The 21,074-nt window shown below is 35.9% G+C and overlaps 2 protein-coding genes across 3 annotated transcripts; one reads left to right on the top strand and one right to left on the bottom strand.

Annotated features, from left to right (window-relative positions):
- Positions 1-1,334: 1,334 nt before the first annotated feature.
- LOC103962491 (glycerol-3-phosphate acyltransferase, chloroplastic) lies at positions 1,335-13,490 on the top strand. 2 transcript variants are annotated; one of them, XM_018651212.2, is made up of 13 exons: positions 1,335-1,737; positions 4,422-4,519; positions 6,005-6,091; positions 6,246-6,343; positions 7,025-7,082; positions 7,520-7,621; positions 7,736-7,797; positions 7,904-8,014; positions 10,454-10,532; positions 11,210-11,329; positions 11,400-11,513; positions 12,183-12,362; positions 13,106-13,490. In XM_018651212.2, the coding sequence occupies exons 1-12, from the start codon at positions 1,437-1,439 to the stop codon at positions 12,315-12,317; spliced, it is 1,365 nt and encodes a 454-aa protein (XP_018506728.2). In that variant the 5' UTR covers positions 1,335-1,436; the 3' UTR covers positions 12,318-12,362; positions 13,106-13,490. The 2 variants fall into 2 exon arrangements, with proteins under 2 accessions (XP_018506728.2, XP_009373466.2); XM_009375191.3 differs by having other exon boundaries at positions 1,336-1,737; positions 13,125-13,490.
- A 1,389-nt stretch (positions 13,491-14,879) lies between these two features.
- Positions 14,880-19,880, bottom strand: LOC103962492 (eukaryotic translation initiation factor 3 subunit J). The gene is made up of 7 exons (XM_009375192.3): positions 19,719-19,880; positions 19,452-19,522; positions 19,092-19,213; positions 17,818-17,966; positions 16,798-16,945; positions 16,563-16,722; positions 14,880-15,328 (listed from the first exon to the last, which is right to left on the bottom strand). The coding sequence occupies exons 2-7, from the start codon at positions 19,462-19,464 to the stop codon at positions 15,237-15,239; spliced, it is 684 nt and encodes a 227-aa protein (XP_009373467.2). The 5' UTR covers positions 19,465-19,522; positions 19,719-19,880; the 3' UTR covers positions 14,880-15,236.
- Between the last annotated feature and the right edge of the window lie 1,194 nt (positions 19,881-21,074).

Below are 21,074 nucleotides of genomic sequence, written 5' to 3'. Positions count from 1 at the left end.
TTACTATACACTGCAGTTCTTCAAAATTGCTCTTTCCTACCAATAATATTTGCAAGTGGTTGAATTGCTAAATATTATAAGCTCTGAAAAAACATAGAGGAAAGAAATTCATCGTTTGCATGGGCAAAGTCATTTTTACGCATGAATTTATCGGTTTAGCAATAAATTTTTACAAGAAAAAAATTTATTAATATTGACTTCCCAAAGACAAAAAATCAAATAAAGGCCGATTAGAGTGAGAATTATCTTTTCTTAAATCTTCATGTTGAAAGTAGCCTAATTGTTGGGGCTGTGCCAAGTCAATTTGGTAATATTGGGTATTGTGTACCTATTTGGTAAGACCGTTGTATATCTCATTAATGTTAGTATGATCTCGTGTTACGCGTGTCGGACATATAGTGGATATAACGTGATATAAGAAGATATCCCTTTAAGCTACTTGAAGTTGCATTATGGTGACTATTAATGCATGTGATTTGACATTTGTCCATATGTCATAAATCTTGATTTGACATTTGTCCATATGTCAAAATCTTGATCGAGATATGAATTATAAAAGAACCGAATTGCATTATAACTACAATAATTGTTTGAAAGAGTATCATGAGATAAAAATGTTTATTTACTAGGAAGCTTTAAGATTCTCACTGATTCAGTAATTTCAACTCAGACATCGAATAATCCTTAGCTAACAACGTGTCTATTCATCTCTTTATTGCAGGAACGCCGACGTAATTCTACTTTTGCCTGAAATTCATTCTTGAAACTAAATGTTTATTATTATTTTTTCAATACGATCGACTAGAGAAAAAGAGCCATTTCTAATATGAGTAATGCGTAGTCCAAATTCATAAAAGGAAAACTAATGAAAAATGGTTTGAAAACTTTGAGTTTTAAAGGTAAATACAAAATAGAAGGTAAAGTTAATAGTACCAGGATTGACTTTTTAGTGTAAAAATATGATTTGTTTGTTAAAGTAAACAGTTCCGGAGCTTTTTGTTAAAATTCTCATTTATAAATTGTCCAATGCCTAACCAATAAAAATTAAACACATTAATCTAAATTACATATTAATGGAATATTGTTTCTTAACCAAGACGCTAGAAAATTAGTGACGTGCGGGCATATGATTAGTTAGTAGTTAAAATAAACCAATTTACAAAACGGTAACAAGAAGCAAACGAGTGAAACGACACCACAGCCACTTTCGGGTTGCCCCCAATCCACCCTGCGAGAAAAGCCACGTGTCGAGATAGCTTCCGCTGGTGTCACTCTCTTCCCCCAATCCAAAACCGCCGTCACCATTCTCCCACTATTGGCGTTGGAAAGCACGTGATCGTAGCCTTTGCGTGCACCGTCCACTCCCTCACTCTGCAGAAAACCAAAACTCACAGATCGATCGATCATATCCTCCGACTCTCTCTCTCTCTCTCACTATGTTTACTCTCTCTGCGACGCCATCCACGGCATTCCTCACGCCTAGGATTTCGCCGTCGTCTCTTTCCTCCTCGGCCTCCGCTGCTTACTCTCCGTCACTGTTGTCTTCTTCTCGGCTGTGCTTGGTCTCTCTGAGGTGGCGGAGCTCCGCCTGTCCTTGCTTGTTTTCCACCTTGAAGGTGACTGCCATGGCGGAGCTGGTGAAGGACACTGAGTCGGCTTCTTTGTCGCCCATTCAGTGTGCAGAGAGGAGGGAGACTAACCATTCTCGCACCTTTCTCAATGCGACCACTGAACAAGGTCTGAGCTCTTCGCCATTTTCTTTGTTTGGTTCCTCAGAAAATGCAAGAAAGCTAGTAGTTTTTTTTCTTGGATTGAAATTTTGCCTTTCTTGAATTGAAATTGGTCCTCAATCTTATTTTCGTGGCCGACTTAAATTTCTATGGTGAGAGCTCGTCGCGTTTTGTCTGTTTGGCTCCTCAGAAAATGCAAGAAAGTGAATGCTCATACATTTTTTTCTTGGAGTTGAAATGTTGCCTTTCTTGATTTTAAATGAAATTGTTTCTCAATTTTAATTTTGTGGCCGATTTAAATTTCTATTTGATACTTGCTTGAATCTTGATGTTCACGTTGCATTTTCCTTTTAAATTTGCTCCAAAGAGCGGAGTCTTTCAGTTATTTGTCAAAAGAATTTTCTTCTCTAAACTTGGAAGTGATGAAAGTTTCAAATACAGAAGCCCTAGCACTGCCCAATACTTGGCCTTTTCTCACACCTACTCCACGTCCAACCCCCTAGTATTTTCAAATATCCGTCGATTTCTTTGTAACCAACCCTATCGTTAAATGAGTGGAATGTCATGATAACTTGTTTTCAATTTGAAGGAAATGTTGACAAAAAAGTTCCTATTTATGTTAAGGAAACCGATTCTTGTTGGGCATGTATTCTTTCATAAGGATATACAGTGTTTGTTTTTCAATCCTTAAAATTATATGGTTTTTACTGGCTAGCATTAGCACCCGATATAGAATGCGATATAAAAAGGTTTAGATACGTTATTTGGGTTTATGAAGTATACAAATTAGATACCCATCTTTTTGTACAATACTATTGGGCCTCAGTCTGTAATCGTAGCACTATGTACTAGGGCATGATACTGTAGCCAGGGGTTGGTTATGAGACTTGTATCTGTATATATTAGTGGTTGTAGTTATGTATGGTGCTGTAGACCAGAATGATCACACGGACAAAATGATCACATGGATGGAAGGTATTTTATGGGATATAGTTGTAGTTATGTAAGGTTATAACTTCTGAGTAATGCTTTCCCCAAATGTATACGCATATAAAGTATATTTTGAATTATGTTTTTAAGCCTTCTCTAAAGATATTATGTTCTAAGGAAAACCGCTGTGTCTTGAAATGAGTAAAAAATTATTAACAAAATTGTCCATTTTCGAAAAGCAACCCACCTAGTGTATTCAAAGAACAAACAAAAACAGAGAACAAATGAAGAACAGTGAAAGTTATGACAAGTCAATAGAATCTGATTATGAACCTAAAAGTACGTCATACTTTGCATACCTTATTTCCTTATACAAATTTATTAAAAAGTAGTGGTTTCATTAAGTGTGAGTTGTCAACACGTCGAAGTTGTTCAATGGTTATTGCTCCTTGTTTTTGTGTTATTCACCTTTTCTGTATTTTTTTTTTATAGATTGTACACGTCATATCCATTGTTCCGAGTATGTGCCTGTGGAAGCCAGATTTTTTTTAGACTAGATATCATGATAAGATCTACTTACTCAACAGCTTCATCCGTTCCAAGTCCATGGTAGGTAGATACCCATCAATCCATGCTACCATAACGAAATGGGTTCAGTAACAATATAAATTTCGAATGATTCAAGAATCGTGCAAAAAGGACTTGAAACTGAACATGGATGCATCAAATGGTTGGCTTTCTCATCATGGGATTGCGTTTCATGTAGGTACAATTTTTGCAGGGTATGCATTATTCACTTTTGATAAGCTACATTAAGAGCACTTTTGGCTTGGTTTAGAAAGGATTTTCGCTGAAAGACCTGTCTAGTGGCCGTACCTTATTGTTGTTCACACCCATCGTAAAATTCCTATATTTATTCCCCACCATGCAAATCAAAAGAGAAACAACAAATAAAAGGAAAGACAGATTACCATTAATCAAAACATAGATTAAATAGACAGAATATGGCACATGGTGACGGATAGGACCACATGAACTAAAAAAGGGTTGGAGGACTAAATTGTAACTGTGGACAAGTTCAGGGACCATTGCTCATAACCCTTATTATTATGATCGCCAAAAGTTGGGCTTCTTGCTTCAAATATTTGGAGCAGAGGTTTGTAGTATATGCAAGCTTCAAATGTTGTTCAAATTCATAGCTATTTGATTGGCTTGTTCGACATCTGAACCCTGTGGTTGGATAGTATTTGATTGGCGTGCGACCATCAAGATACAGTCTAACTCCTAATAGCCAAGAATGTCCTCAAATTTACAGTGCAGTATCACTGGGACGAGGGTCCCAACTGACTCATTTTCTCTCTTTTTCTTTCTTCCACTCCCCTCATTATTTTTACTAACCGTTTTGTAAGCATAACCTCCGATGTCATTGATTGCATGCTCTGATATGTAATTCAAATGTTCTGTGTCTTCTTATTCAGGTTCCTTGAAGGTTATATTTTTGTTTTTCTTACTTGTATCCTTGTTTTGTAGTTAAATAATTCATCTATATTGTTTTACATTTCCATTGAACATAAACTTAAAAATCTTTGTCAACACTGGAAAGAAATTGCCACTAGATCTAGAGCTAGTTTGTCATTAACTGCAGCTTTCTTAATGAAAAAAAAAAAATCTCCTTTCTTAAGCAGCTTTTCTTTACTTTATTAATGTTCTCCTGTTTATTGATGCTAGTTTTCTCGACTTGTTTGAAATGTTCATCTGTAGAGCTGCTGTCTGCAATAAGGAAGGAAACAGAAGCTGGCAGGCTTCCCTCAACTGTTGCTTCAGGAATGGAAGACTTATATCAGAATTACAAAAATGCTGTAAAATTCTTAATCTTGTATTTTACTGTACATAGTTAGATCTGCTTCTGATATTTAATTTTGAATTTACTTGATATCCGTAAACATTTTGGTTCGAGTCTCATGTGAAAGCAATTTGTGTACATGCGTGCATCTGTAAATTTAATTTATTTTAACAGTTTTGGCATTCAAAATTGCCAAACGAAGAAGCTTTAGGATTTTCTTCTCAAAATAGAAGAGATTTTAGTATATACTGCTGTAGCCATATTATTTAGAGACGACAAAACTGGCGATAAAATTTCATAAATTCATACAATTTTAAACTTCCTGTTCCTTATGAACTAGGAATATCTTTCAACTTGCTAAATATATTGTTAATTACATATATCCTATGCTTGGCTTTGCTGATGAGTAGGAATTAGAATTCTTTGAGATAGATATTTTGTGGCTCAAGGCCTACATTTTTACTAGAAATATTGATACTAATTGAGTAGGACCGAATCTTTAGTTACAACTACTTAACGTGACCATGGTACTTACAAATTGTGAGTAACTAAAACAATAACAAAAAGTCAATCACAAGCTAGCACGCGATTAATGTGCCTTAGCACACGATTAATGTGCCTTAGTTTTATCAGAAATCTGAACCATTTACATGTTGTACTTACACGATCAAATAGCCACAATGTGGCCATTGTGTATGGATCTAGAACTTGTTTCATGGTTATTTTATTACAAGCTTCCATAATAATCACTGTAAACTTTCTTAAGTTTGAAGCTTATCTTTGTTATGCTTCATTGGTTAACTCATTGTGTATGGATCCTTTTTAACTAAAGTGAACTTTATATATATATATACACACATACTAGTGTGTGTGTGGATCTACACACACACACACACACACACACACACACACATATACACACATGTAGATGCCAATTTTAGGGAGGTGCCCTTTTTTTCCTTAATTAGCGGACATGGAATAATGTGTTCGTTAAATGTCAATAATCTGGCAGTAATGTGTGGCTGTAATTATATGGGTAGCTTCAAAGTGAACTTTATATATATATATATATATATATATATATATATATATACATACATACATACTAGTGTGCATGTGGATCTACACACACACACACACACACGTAGATGCCAATTTTAGGGAGGTGCCCTTTTTTTCCTTAATTAGCGGACATGGAATAATGTGTTCGTTAAATGTCAATAATCTGTCAGTAATGTGTGGCTGTAATTATATGGGTAGCTTCAGGAGAGTGAGATCAGTCTGCTTTAATTATTCAAGCACATGCCAATCGGCTTTGATTTTCTAGTGTTTTTGTATATCTGGATTTGATATTCTGTATAGAGGTTTGAGGACTTGTTGTTCAATTATTAGATCGTATATGGATGGCTTGTATGCGTTAGATGTCCCAGAAGTCATTAAATCTAAAGTGATAAGAAACTCCTTTTCTTTTTTTTCATAATCCTATGCTATCATTATTCAGATTCTTCAAAGCGGAAATCCCAAGGCAGATGAGATTGTGTTGTCAAATATGACTGCTGTGTTGGATCGTGTATTCTTGGATATAGAGGTAATACTGGGTTTTATATGCGTTATCATACAGTTGCCTTAGTTGCTGATGTGTGTATAACACAGATAGGAAACCAAATTATCGTTTATTTTCTTGTATACTTGTTTTATTTTATTTATTTTTTTGTCTATATGATAGATCAATAATTTTTCAGGACCCATTTATCTTCTCACCATATCACAAAGCAATGCGAGAGCCTTTTGATTACTACATGTTTGGTCAAAACTATATTCGTCCTTTAGTTGATTTCAGGTATCTTGACGACCTCTATCCTTTTTACCATCTTCATCAGCTACTTTGATGTATATAAACTGAAAGATGATGCATTTATTCTTGTTGTCTATTTTTGCTAAAAATGAATGTACGCACTATGCATTATTTCATGAAGTTCATTGGAGCCTTAAAATTGACTGGGTCATGGGTGATTTGTCCATCCAACGTGCTTTCATTGGATCATTCAGCATGAGATTAAAATCATTTATTTTGATTTATACGAGAATTTCTTTTATAGAATAGTTGTATTGGGAATTTTAAATATTCTGATTTTTAATCGTCGATACAAAAATGTAAAGATCAATTTAATTTTGATGTGTCTTCATTTCTTTGCCCTTTTCTGACTTGTTTAATGAAGTAAATATAAAATGGAATTTATAACCATTCGTTTTGTAGTTCTTTTGCTGAATTCTTTACTGAATTTTGAAATAAATCTACACTACAGCATTATTATGGACTAGAGTAATGCAGTGTTACCATAAGTGTGTCCATTTATTAGAAAAAAAAAATTTCAAAAACTTGTTAACAGAGAATATTCACACGAAGAAACAAAAAAAATGCTGGCAACTCACATTTTCTTTCTTTGTGTGCTAGTTCTTACTTTCTTATATTCACGTGAATATGAGTTCTAATCCTAAATTCTGATGATTATTTGTGCAGAAACTCATATGTTGGCAACCATTCCATTTTCTATGAAATTGAAGAGAAGCTTCAGCAGGTGCATATTCTCAGTATTCAGCTTATTTTCTTTGTGGGGTTAACAACTATACATTGCTGAATTGTGAAACACTTACTTTCTAGAAGCAAAGTTAGACTAAACTTCCTCCTTGTTTTGTTGGACATATATATGTTTAAGTACTTCAGAAAACAATGTCAGAGAACTGATAAGGAGTGATGGTCTGAAGGGTTCCTACCAGTCAGTTTCTTGCATGGGCTATCAAAATAGTAACTGTTTTTCAGTAGAATGCAATACAATGCAATAACTTTGTATTGGTGCCGTATATCACATTTATAGTTGACCAGTAGTTGTCTCAATTTTTTTTGTGGTATGATTTTGGTGGTACTGTGGTATGCACTATGCAGACGCCATATCATCTTGATTAGTTTACACATGGAGGTGACTCGTGATGTAATGCAATTGGATTATGCATGCAGGGTCACAACATCTTTTTGATATCAAACCACCAAACTGAAGCAGATCCAGCTGTCATTGCCTTGTTGCTTGAATCAACAAACCCACATCTCGCTGAGAAAATGGTGAATTGCAATGTTCTGTCTTCATTCTAAGCATACATTGGATGCATACACTATTTTGTGCACTTACAACTGTTTGCATAACCAAATTTTAGACTTTGTAGTTTTGTACTGCAGACCTACATAGCAGGAGATAGGGTTGTGACAGATCCTCTTTGTAAGCCCTTCAGCATGGGGAGGTACTTGTGAATTCTTGGATAATGTTATGCAATTAGTATGCACCTATGTGCTTTGATTAGTTAAATGATGAAATTCTCATCATTTTTTCTTTTAATATTCTTACAGGAATCTGATATGTGTATACTCCAAAAAGCACATGAATGATGTTCCTGAGCTTGCTGATATGAAAAGGAAAGCAAACACACGGAGCTTGAAGGAAATGGCAGTGCTATTGAGGTACCTCAATTATTTTGTTTGTCTATGCAGTGTCAAAGTTGGTTTCATTGTCAAAGTTGGTTTCATTTTATTGGCGGCTCTTCTTATTTCTGCTTATCAAGGTCTGACGGTGTTACTACCATGTCAGGTCCTGTGCAGAAAGATTTTTTTTCCTTTTTCTTTTTTGCATTGTTTTTGTGTTCTTGGACCTATCTCTCCCTCTTTCATATCTTTTTTCTGTTTTATTTGCTCTTACCTTTTGGAAGACTTGGCGCAAAACTGAGCATAGTGGCGTTCTATGATTCTTACAGCCGACCCCTCTTATTGGGATAAGGCTTTGTTGGTGTTGTTGTATTTGCTCTTACATCTTGCTCAGTTCTTGTCTCATTGAACCCTATTAAGCACTACACATCTCAGAACTAACCAATTTGTTTGAAGTGAATCTTCTTGTTGTTATAGCTAGTAACAAACTGGTGATAAGGGAGCTAAGCTGATTTTCCTTGTTAGCGTACAAAAATGCATATCAAGTTAACAAGTCAAGGAAGCACTCACCCTTTTTTCTCCATTCATCATTCTTGTGCTAATGGACATGGAAATTTGATTTTACTTGTTGCATTAAAAATGCATAGCAACTCAAGGAAGTGCTCCTCTTTTTCTCATTTCATTCATCCTTCTAGTACTTAATCAACACCTACTTGGTTTTTTATACTAGTATGTCAACTCAAAATGGAGTACTTGTCATACTTTGAGTCGAGGATACTATTAAAACTGAAAAAAAATTCGTTTTAGGTGCTAGACTGAGAGAGCAAGGGCTCGTTTGTGCCTAGGATTGGAAATCTCACTAGATTCCATGTATGTTGAAGGAAGAAATGGATGCCAACTTGTAAAGCTTGTCGAAATTGAAGGTAGAAGTCGCATTAGTCATGAAGGAAACTTCTCATTCCCAATTCTAACCTTTATGTGGGGATTTGAAGGGATAAGTATACTTCTTTACTAATCCATCTTGTACTTTTAACTTGTACAATATGCAAGTCGTCACCTATTTCTTCATTCAACATTCATGAACCTAGCGAGTTTTCCAATCCAAACTAGTCCTCGAGACCAAATTAGGCCTGAAGGTTCAACATTGTAACAAATGCTTACCTTTAGGTCTTCACTGGTGGTGGGTTTGCTAATCAGGGTGGGGGATGATCTCTCTAATTTCAATTACTGGTAAAGGAATAATATGCATTTAATCACAATATTAGTGGACTGTCCACTCTTTATGTAATTTTATTGTTTTCTGAAATAAAATTTGTGTCTCTTTAAGAAAAAAAGGGTCAAGTTGAACTTCTTTATCTCTGTTTGTTCTTGTATTATTTTTTTTTCTAGGACACATGCTAGATTCCTACTAGAATGAGAAAATCAGTGCATGCTAGATTCCTACCTGAATGAGAAAATCAGTTTTTCCTCTCTATCCTAAGTGATTTCAGATTAGGTTTCCGTTAGGATTTTGGCTCGTCAAATATGTCCTAATTGGTTTAGGATTGTTTTAGGAAAATTAGAGGTATAAAGATTCTTGTCTTAGAGGGATTAGGAAAGAATTTCAGTTTTCCTCATTCAATTTAGGTTTGCATTTCTAGAAGTCTATTTGGATTTGGATAAGTGTAATTTCCTAGTCCACTTAGAAATAGGAATTCAATCAGCCTTGGGACATGTAAGCCGACCCTATGCCTACAAATAGGGTGCGGCAATGCTTAATTTTTAGAGAGAAAACAGCCAGAGACAGCCGAGAGTTTTGAGATTAGTTCTAGGGTTTGCAAAAGTTCTGTAATCTCTATTATTAATCAAAGGAGCAATTATTTCTCTACCTAGAGAAATCACAACTGGACGTAGGCAAAAGTTCTGCTGAACCAGTATAATTCTTGTGTGTTTCTAAGTTTTTCTATATTTGCTAGTTTAGTCTTTTGCCATTGGTTACATTAAAGAACAAGGTCTAGTGGGCGTGTTTTTCAACAGTTTCTAACCCACAACCTTTTTTCTGTAAAGTCTTGATAAGAGTTCTTAAAATATAGTGAGCACACAAGGGGTAGTGAACTAAAGAGAGTGATAGAGAGATCGAAAGCTAGGGTTTGGGGATTAGCATAGGAATTTCAGAAATTTTTTGTAATAAATTATTCTTCTTGATAGTGCAAGTGATTCTCTCTCGAGAGATCACACGGGGACGTAGTAAAAGTTAGCCATCTCGATAACAATTTTTCTTGTGATTATGTGAGGCGGTGTTTAGTTTATTGTTTCCGTTTACTCACATATCATCATCCAAGCTGTTTGCATAACATCATAATCCATCAAAAAGCAAGATCAAGAAGGGCATTAAAATTTGACAATTTTCTTTTCTTAAAAAACTTACTCTTTTAATGTGATGAATTTGTTTACCTATGTTTTCTTAATATAGCCTTCTAATTTAACATGTTTTTATAGGGGCGGGTCACAGATTGTATGGATTGCACCTAGTGGTGGAAGGGACCGGCCAGATCCTGCAACAGGAGAATGGTACCCGGTAAGCTCTTTCAACTTCATCATGTACGAGAAGATTGAGAAGGAAATCATGTATTTTCATTGTTGATGTTTAATATTTTTTATTTTTCGAGCTTTCTTTTTGTTAAATGTTTTGATCTGTATGAGGAGATTCAATGTTCTGATGATGATTTTTATCTTGCAATTGTCTCTCCAGTGTTGCCACATGAGGGGTCTTAAAGTTGCATCTATATGTTCTAGTTGTAATTGTGAATTTAGGTCCAGCAAACCCGACTGCGTAGGTGTAAAATCAAAGGAGTTCTTTGGTTCATCATGGATAGAATAGGGACTCAACAGCTCTAGAGGAAATCATAAATAGATTGAGGATGATTTCGAAATATTTTCTGTTTTCTGTGTCTGTTGAAATAAATTACTGTTTTAAGCATTTACTAAATTTGACCTCAACTTGGTTGTATTCTAATTGAGGAGTTGGGCTTCCATAAAACGAAGATTGGCTACAATTTGAGATCACGTTGACATAATGTTCCACTATAACCAAGAATTTACCAATATAGATAAGCATCCACCTATCTTGACAAGGATTTTGAGTTGATGGTGCAATGACTTGATACTAACAATCTAACATACATGCGAACACATAGACATAAGTGTAAGTGTTGTCTTCATGATTCAAACTTCATACTGATATAAGTTGGTCAGGCACCTTTTGATGCTGCTTCACTGGACAATCTAAGAAGGCTTGGTGAACATTCTGCTGCACCAGGGCATATATATCCCTTAGCATTGTTGTGTCACAACATCATGCCCCCTCCACCGCAGGTTTGTCAGCTCTGTTTTGGTGGTTCCTGTATTGCTACTTTTCCGCATTAGTGACACAATTCTTTTCCAGGTAGAAAAAGAAATTGGAGAAAGGAGAATGATCTCCTTCCATGGTACTGGATTATCGGTTGCACCAGAAATCACCTTCTCTGATATTACTGCTTCCTGTCAAAATTCTGAAGAGGTTGGTTCTCTAAACAATGTCTTTCAACTTCCTGATTGATTTGGACGGTTCCTGTTGTATTCTTTCGGATCTTTACATTATTCTGCAATGAAAGCTCATGTGTAATTATGTTCTGGATCTGAGACTTAGCATTGCATTTTAAATCATGTCATGATACCGTTTGATAAACTGCTGAATCATGTGGAAGAACTAGTTCCGCCTATTCAGTGGTGATGAACATTGGCATTTAACTAATACAGTCGTTTCCTTAGTCAACAATTATGTGAAACTGTATGCAAAGGTAGTTTAGTGTAGGGGTATACTATATAGAAATCTATACATATGTATATATATATATATATATATTTCATTCATACGAGAAAAAGTCTTGAAAGCTAATGTTCAAGGACTGGGAAAGTCATTTCCATTGATTTCTAATTGTTAAGAGTAAATTTCACCTTTATTCCCTGAATTTTGAGTTTTGTTGACTCTGGTTGCTGGACTTAAAACTTTCGAAATGGGCTTAACTGAGACACATACTATGGGGACCAAACGTTTTGAAGTTGAGGGACCAAAGTTCAGCGTGCAAAATTGACATCTACTCTAAATGTTTTTTTTTTTTTTTTTTTGGTAACTTCATCGTTTTTCTTTTATCTTGTTTCTAAGTATTCTGGCTGTTCTATGTTGCAGGCTAGGGAGGTATACTCACAAGCTCTGTATGGTATTGTTACGGAACATTACAATGTGCTGAAAGCTGCTATACATTACGAACAAGGACTAAACGCATCCACTCCAAATGTTTCTTTGTCACAACCATGGAGTTAGTCCATCTTTAAGCAGATTGCCTTCCTACTTTGCTTTCATAATCAGGTACTTTCTTGGATCCTAAATTTTCGGTTCAAATCAGAAGCATGGGAATAACTCCACATTCAACTTACAAGAAAGAACATATCAATCAGAATTAAAATGAACTAACACAACTCACTTCAGCACAGCAACCCAGTCCAACATAATCGATGACATGATATTAGTAACTGGAGCCTCAATGAACCAACGAGAATCTGACTGTCCCAAAGTACATCCATCCCAAAAATCTGACTGTCCCAATGTAAATCCATCCCAACCCCATTTTAGTTCTCAAAGTTCTGTTACGCTCCAAAACTGCCAAGGGGGTAGCATTTATTAATTTTTTCTGTTCAGTTTGGTAAAATTGATCGGAATTTTGTTTTTCTTTCCAGAAAGGGTAGTATCTACCATCGTATCTATTTTGATTATTGGTAGTTATCAGTTGTGTGACTGCTGAAACGCATGTAAAAAGCTTTTCATTCTGTTTGTGTAAAACATTGTGGCTCGTTCTTAAATGAAAAAAAAAATATGTTGACTAGCAGCCATGTTTTACAGGGTTCAAGAGTATCTTGTGCGTGAAAACCCAAATAAAGAATCTTGAAAATCATAGAATTGTATGCAGAAATAGTTATCACTTTCGGGGTTTTGTTTCTGCTGTCATTAGCTCACTAATATGAATTCCTATGTTGACTAGAGTGCTTTTGTTATGAAATTTGCGCTCTTGGGGCGGCAATTGAATTTAATGGTCATTTTCTTTTGTGAACTAGATTTGATTGAATCTCGCAGGTTAGGACTTTACCTTAATTTTGCAACTCCTGACCAAAAGTTGACTGGTATACCAACAATCCACTATGCCAACAAGATCAAATTGAAGCTGATGACCGACCAGAGTGTAAGTTCACCACCATCTGAAATCGATGGATTCTTTTTGTGCATATGGTTTTTCGGCAAGAGCTGAATTCTTCTTCAAATGGAGCTGTCTCGCAAGGGTCAGTTTTAGGTGTATACTGTGCAGATGAAGCCAGTTGTTGACTAGCCATGTAAATCAAACCTCAATTTCTTTCTAGTAGTAGATGTTGAATCAATTTCTTTGTAGTACTTCTTCGACACCTGAGAAGTCTTACATTTTAAAGGAGAAACCTTTCTAGCCAAGATGACTGCCATGGAAGCAATTTTGCGTCTAGTGTTTAAAATTTTCATGGATCGATATCTGGGAACTCTTAATCTGCACCAAGAAGTACCCTCATGAAGAGGCTGTGGTTGCCCCTCTCCTAGCAGCCAAAGCTGCGAGTTCGGGAAGCAACTCGTGTGACAGGGCCTGTTGCAGCAGCAAGAGAACCCCCATTGTATTGTCTTATGAGCACACCAAATGCTCCTTTAACATCGTGGAAACCTCCATCAAAATTGACCTTCAGCCACCCGTCTTGTAGTATTAATCTCCCGCACATTATTTTTCACCATAATCCCCAAGCCACGAGAGATTATTCCCCTCTTTGTCATAAGAGGGATTAGTCCTCTCTTTCCACAACGACGATGGTAACATAAGAAAGAAACCCCTCTTTTGGGAGATCAATTGATAGCAGGAATACATATTCCTATGCGCTGGAATGACATGCTACAACTCAAATACCCAATGGGATGGCAAGCAAGACAGGTGTAGCTTTAGCATAATCACGCAAGGGCGACCTGACAGAGAACAACTCTTAGGGAACAAATACACATTGCCACATGACGTTCTGCGCTAATGAAACAATGAAATTTAAAAAAAAACTTACCCGTCTTTATTTTATTGGCACCTGACACCACCTTGGAAGTGTACTCGTTAGACATGTTAATGGGTTGGATTCGAATCGAATCAACCTTAACCCATCTCCACATCCATTTAAAATCGGATTCAAATCTAATTCAAATAATAAAAATAAGTATCGATCCATGTCCTTTTAATTTCATTTGATTCGGATGGGATCCGGTTCAAAACCTGATCTATTGACAGGTACTCGTGGCGTACAAGTCTTTCTCTATAACAGACTCACCATAAATGCATGATAGCTTAGTAGATCACGGCGACAAACAACTGTCTCAAGTGGGCAAGATATTATGATGGATCACCATCCGAACTTGAAAGGGCAATGTTTCCCTTGTCGAATAAGCAGCAGCTCATAGTGTAAATGGGCATTCTTTGGGTGCTGGGGATGTAGGGTTTCAAAATGGCATCCAACCAGTAACTATAACGACCCATTTGCAAGAGCAGAGCTCAACCGAGCGGAACGTGCATAAAGGAGTCAAATGCTTATATTATTTTCCTTGGTGCAGCTGAGCCATCATGGACTTGAACCAGAGGCCTCGCCCGTGAAGTAAATCATAGCACCTACACTCCAACCAATTGGGAGAATCAATAAATTCCTTTTTGGGAGCGATTCATTCTTCCAGCTGGCCTAAAATTTCTTCACCGATAGCCCTATTTGGAACTCGGACATAGTTTAGGGTTTCATTTGAACCACAAGGTTAGAGGAGGGGTCATTGAATTTGGAATTTTACACGAGAAACAAAAATCCAGCATTTTATATAGAGAAGTGAATGAAACAAATGGGAGAACAGCATGAATAAAGGGCAAATATTTTGCAACTGTAGCCATAAATTTGACAAGCCAATGACTCCCACGAGCTCAAGTATGCGCAGCAAAATGCAGAGCATGTAGCATCCGTAACCGACAAAATTGACCATCAGATGAAGAAAACAAAAACACGATATCTGAAACTCTTATTCGACAAAATACATAACACTCGTACCAATCAATCTCTGTTGAGGGGGCGCCCGCGGAATCTTTCTCCCTACTTCAATGTTGAAAATACGTGTTCCTTTACTGCCTTTTGATAAAAACTCGCTACATCAAAACACTCACATAAAATCATAATCATCGAGTGGATCATAGCCCTCAACAGCTATATCATCATCCGCCTTATCAACTATTAGCTGCTTTTTCTTGGCACCTGAAAACAAGGAAAGCAATTAACAAACACCGAGAGAAACCATATCATCAACAAATGTTCGTTCACCTCTCTAACATTAAGTTTTTTAATGTTTATCGATGAAGAGATCATGGTTCCGCACTAAAATAATTCTAACAGGGAGTAGTGAACAAGTATTGAGGCTCTACTAAGGAACTTAAGCCTAACACAGATGCAACACTCGACTACAAGTTTTCAAAATGGGTGAAGTGGTCAATTTTTAACGCAGACAATTTTTAATATGAGGTTTTCAGATTGCTTTTAACAGCTGTGGAAAGTTTTTGTTCCAAACCCGTGGACAATTTTGATTGGGTGATGTGTGACATGTGTCTGTTGGGCTTCACAAGCGGACAAACCTGCTCTGAATAACATAAAGGAAGTTGGGGTTCCACCCTAAAGCCAATTGGCAATAGGGGGAGTAATCCAACTTATAAGCCCTCGCAAGGTTCCTTAACTCTCTGATGCAGGATACTTTTCAGACTTAAAACGAATACCACTTGGTAAAGATAAAGGCCATAACTATGTTGCTCTACATAAGCATCGAAAATAGCACTAACAAAATTCCTCTATTTCTTATTTTCTTTTTTCAGTTGAATATATTTTTTGAGGATAGAATGGGAAAAGAAAGGAATTGATTGGTATGAGACTCAAAGATCCAAAGTGGATTGCATTGTCATACCTTCAACTCTGATAATATAAACCATAGCTATTTGGGCACCTACACCTAAACTGGAAAGCTCAGGGCCTGCTTTGACCAGTAACCTCAACAAGTCTTCTGAACCAAATGTGCAAGGCATTTTTTAACATGTTAGTTTTACTTGGTGGTGACACCTACACCTGAAACGGAAAGCACAGGGGCTGCATTGACCAATACCCTAAACAAGTTTTCTGAATCAAACTTGCAAGGCATTTTTAACACATTGCTTTCACTTACGGAAAGCACAGGGATTGCTTTGACCAATACCCTAAACAAGTTTTCTGAATCAAACACGCAAAGGCATTTTTTAAACACGTTAGTTTCTCAGTTCCACAATACTAAGAGCTTCCGGCTGATGCTTCTCAACACAAACCCAATATAATTCCTTATTCCTTTTCCTTTCTTCACATATAGGACATTAATTTGGTTTTCAAGTGGATGAAAAATCATAAATAAAACTAAAATGAAGCATGAGACATTCAACTCTTAGCAAAGAATGAAATAAGCAAAGACACACACCTGTTTTCTTTTTGCCAGCATTTGCTTCCTTCTCTGCTTTTATCTTCTCATTTGCAATTGCCGTAATGGAAGATGCAACTTCTTTCGCATCTGCTCCTTTCAACGAAGTCATTGACAGTCTCATTACTGCCTTGAGTAGACCAATATAATGGAAACTTTTCTGCAAATAAATTTTAAAAAATTATGTACCTGAAATTCTCGACGTTTGTTAAACGGGTAGGAAAAATTAACACACCTCAAATGGACGAAGTTTATGCGAAATAAGTTCTGCATATTCCAGGAAGTCATTTTCGGATTTCGGAATGAAATTGTCAATGTTTTTTTCATTGCCTCCACTGGAAAACAACTCTTTAGTGGACTTATAATCTGCTTCTTCCACCAGCCTGTGGAGTAGAGAAAAGCTTTAGTAAGAACACTAGTGACCAAAAGCTAACGCAGTCAACATGTAATTGTTAGTCAAATGTACCGAACCATGTTCTCAAGGAGAATGATTAACTCTAAATCAACTGGGTCTATCATCCAAAGGATAGGCATAGACAAAAATAAAAAATAAAAACCGAATAAAGGCCAGTCCCCACAGTTGCACCAATAAACAATATAATTAAAAAAAACCTAGAGTTGTGCTGATTGGGCTGAGAAGCATCATTCAGAATACGGTTACAACAGAACACTAACTATTCACATTATAAACCAAAGTTGAATAAACTATCTGTTTGAGAAATTTTTATCAAGCCATGGTTATTTAATTTTACTTCCAAATTTCAGTATGCAAAACTCGAAGTACTGAAGAGATTACATAGCCGCTACTTCCACCAAAGGATCCCAATAAGTACAATTTTGGGAATAATAGTACCTAAAAAAAAATAGAACAAGGGTTTCAGTTAACTGACACAATGAACTACATAGCGAAGATGAAAGTTCCCACAAACTAATTGACTAAGGTACTTATCTTATTGTTTGGTTGGTTAAATTGAATTGGGCTCTTCGAGTAAGTCACCAAAGCATTTTAAAAACTATGAAGTTGAGGTTGGCTTTCAAACTGGATGTTTCTATTGATGATTCATTTTGACTTGTAAAATGTTGTGATCCTTATTTAAATTAACATAAAATTTAGTCCGGCTTCTTAATCGAGGGCAGCACCAAATGCCTGACTAAATTCTTTATAACAGTCAGTACTATAAGACGTAGATCACTACTTTCCGACGGAAATTAGTCAGTGCAAAATACCAAACGAGGCCTAAATGTTAACTCTCACCTTTGTTGGAGAAGTTTCTCAGCCACAGGATCCAGTGGCTCTTCCTTTTCTACTTCAACGGTTTTTCCCTTCTTTTCTGTAGCTTTTGCAGCAGGTTTTGTTGCAGGTTTCTTAGGTGCCTTCTCAGCAACAGGCTTTGCTGCAGGTTCCTGGCCACCATAAAAAAAAGCAGATTATCAAGATTAATCATTATCATAAAATAAATAATAGATTTTTTCAGTAGAACAAGTGTGAAAACAAAAAAGCCATCAATATGGTGCATGCGGTTTGTGGACAAAGCCTCCAAGGTTAATGACTGCGAAACTACTTGCTGTGGTTTGTGGACAAATTGAAAATACACACACAGCAACAACCGTGGCAACCAGATGGAAACCAAACGAAACCAATTCTAACGGATCCCGATTCGTTTGGTTCTGTTACAACGGTTGTATTTTGCTTCATCCAACTTGAACAAACTATCCTGCAGAGGTTTCCTTGGCGACCATAGGGGTAGCACTGCAGGCTGAACTTACCAGTTCGGCTTTAGGGCTCCCACCCCAAAGGCAACACACATAAACAAAAACCCTTGGTATTGTCTTAACCAGTCACAACATTTTTTTACCATTTGTATATAACTCGTTGGAATACTGAGATTTAAACCCGACCATATAACATGATGATCCAGAACCTATTCATCTAAATGACTACCAGTTAGCAAAATATTGTCATAACAAACCATTTGATATGGCCTAAACTAGTAAATCTCACTTTCAACAGTAAAGCCGAAATCAATCCAATCAATGAAATCAATCAAACTTGTGCAAAAAGGAGGTCAAACTTGACAACAATGTGGAACCCTTTTTCTCAAACCTAGTCTCTATTTTACTTTTTCAATTAAGGGCAAGGAAGAGAACTAGCGCTCAATGAACTATTTGTAATATGACTACTATTCTACATAGACAAATGCAGTACAAAGTGACAATATATGGTGTGACCAATCAAAGACATCCCATATAATATTAAAAAGTCGTCTCCTTGGTGTCTTTCACCATTTATATGCATATATTGCCGCAAGATACAAAATTGGATTTTCACATCAAATGAAAAAACAATGTTGTTCGTGGTCATTTTAAAGATAAATATACATGAAACATTCCCCGGCCAATTAGCTAGTACTCAAGCAAGAACAATCATCCATCAACCTATGACAGGGATTCTGAATGATGAGCCAGGAAAAAAATTGCTTTCAGAAACTCAACAAAATAATAAGATGACAACTGCGTTATTGATCTTACCAGAGGAGCAGGTTCATCTAAATCCTCCCATGACTCCGTAATATCATTTTCATCAACATCTTCGTCATCCCATTTATGTATCGGTTTGTCCTTAGCAAGGAGAGCTGGAACTTTCTCTTCTTCTGAAGCAGAGAAAAAAGCCAGCTTTGTAACCAAAATAACTCCACTTATACTAATTATAGCAAATGAATTGTTATTCAAAGGTTTAGGCAAGAGAGCTTAGGTGGTAAATACTAAACATAACAATTATTAAGAGTATAACAAGACAAACAAAAATTACCCACAAAAAAAAAACCCACAAACACATCTCACAAAATTTTACAGGAATACTTAAGATGGAATTAAAGCAAGCAGTATTACCCCAGTCCTCCATCTAATTTGGCGATTCTTGTATCAAATTACCGATTTTTCGACGAAACAAAGAATTAATCCTGCATATCAAGACACGCCAACAACCATCATCAGACAAAAAAAAAATTGGTAAATTAAAAACAAAAATTGAGCTGAAACCGTTGTTGGGATTTTGCAGAAACCGTCAATATTTTTTTTTTTTTAGGTTAGGAAGAGAAAATCCAGAAACAAAATTAGGGTTTCGATAAAATCGATCTACAAAATTGGGGGACTTACCTTAGCAATGGAAGACACGCGATTGATCGATCAGGTGGTGAGAAAAGTCTGCGGCTCTTTCTCTGAAACCCTAATTCTCCCAGTATTCTTCCTTCTCGGCTGGCTGTCACTGTGCCCAACTCGACCACAACTTAGCAGAGGCCGTCTTTCCACCTTCCTTTATATTGTTATCTTTTTGGCTTTTTACTCAAAATGGTACTTCGGGTTTCTATAACACATAACTTTAATTCCTGAGAATTAAAATCAATATAAATGGTTTGAAATTGTCAATCTTCTATTATGTTGGTCATTCCATGAGATTTGCAAAATATATCATTTTGGTCCATGAGATTTGCATAACACATAACATTGGTCTCTAAGATTTAACGGAATTTGAATAATCAAAATAATAGATGATGAACAATCTCATAATCATTTCTATTGATTTTAAATTTCAATGACCAAAATTATTTATTATGAAAATCTCAAAAATCATCTTAGTGTTAAAAACACATCTCTTGGGTTATTTTCCCCAAAGATCATCTTGGCTAAAAACACCCTCTCTTTTTTTTCTTTTTTTTTTTTTTGGTGATTTTTGCGTTGAGGAGAATTGAGGCGTTGAAAATAAAAGTACAACATTCAAAAGGTAATTTTGGTCATTTTCCGTTTGGGTTTTAGGGTGGGCTCTGAGGAGAATTGAGGCGTTGAAAATAAAAGTACAACATTCAAAAGGTAATTTTGGTCATTTTCCGTTTGGGTTTTAGGGTGGGCTCTGAGGAGAATTGAGGCGTTGAAAATAAAAGTACAACATTCAAAAGGTAATTTTGGTCATTTTCCGTTTGGGTTTTAGGGTGGGCTCTGAGGAGAATTGAGGCGTTGAAAACCCCAAAAGGTAATTTGCTGGTTTGCCATATGAACTTGTATGGAGTTAATAATTTTTTTTTTTTTTTTTTTATGAATCTTAATTTTAATCGATTATTTTTTAACTTTTATAAGTAGTTAATCTTTCTCTAAATTTTAATTTTAACCGATTACCCCATAATAATTTTATGAATAGCCAATTTTTTTTCTAGAGTTAAATTTTAAATTTTTCATTTTTTTTGCCTCATACATTTGTCATGTCTAGTTATCAAAATGAAAGAAAATTTGGATAAATTTTTGTAAAATCTAGTGTGGAAATTGGCTACTTATAAAGTTTAGAGAAGTATTTAGCTAAAATTAAACTCTAAGGTGAAAATTGGTTAATTATAAATATTCAGGATAATTAGCTTCATTAACCAAAACCCCAAAAGGGTAAAGTGTCAATTTAGTCTCTGAACAAACCTCAGTAAAAATTAGGTCCTACATTATTTTTTAGGTAAAATAAGTTCCTAAATT

This window comes from the organism of the source record quoted next, unplaced genomic scaffold (assembly GCF_019419815.1).
Source record: "Pyrus x bretschneideri cultivar Hongxiangsu unplaced genomic scaffold, Pyrus_bretschneideri_v1 Contig125, whole genome shotgun sequence".
Taxonomy (NCBI): domain Eukaryota; kingdom Viridiplantae; phylum Streptophyta; class Magnoliopsida; order Rosales; family Rosaceae; genus Pyrus; species Pyrus x bretschneideri.
Note: the sequence above shows the minus strand (reverse complement) of the source record. Positions and strands in the feature narration are given on the sequence as shown.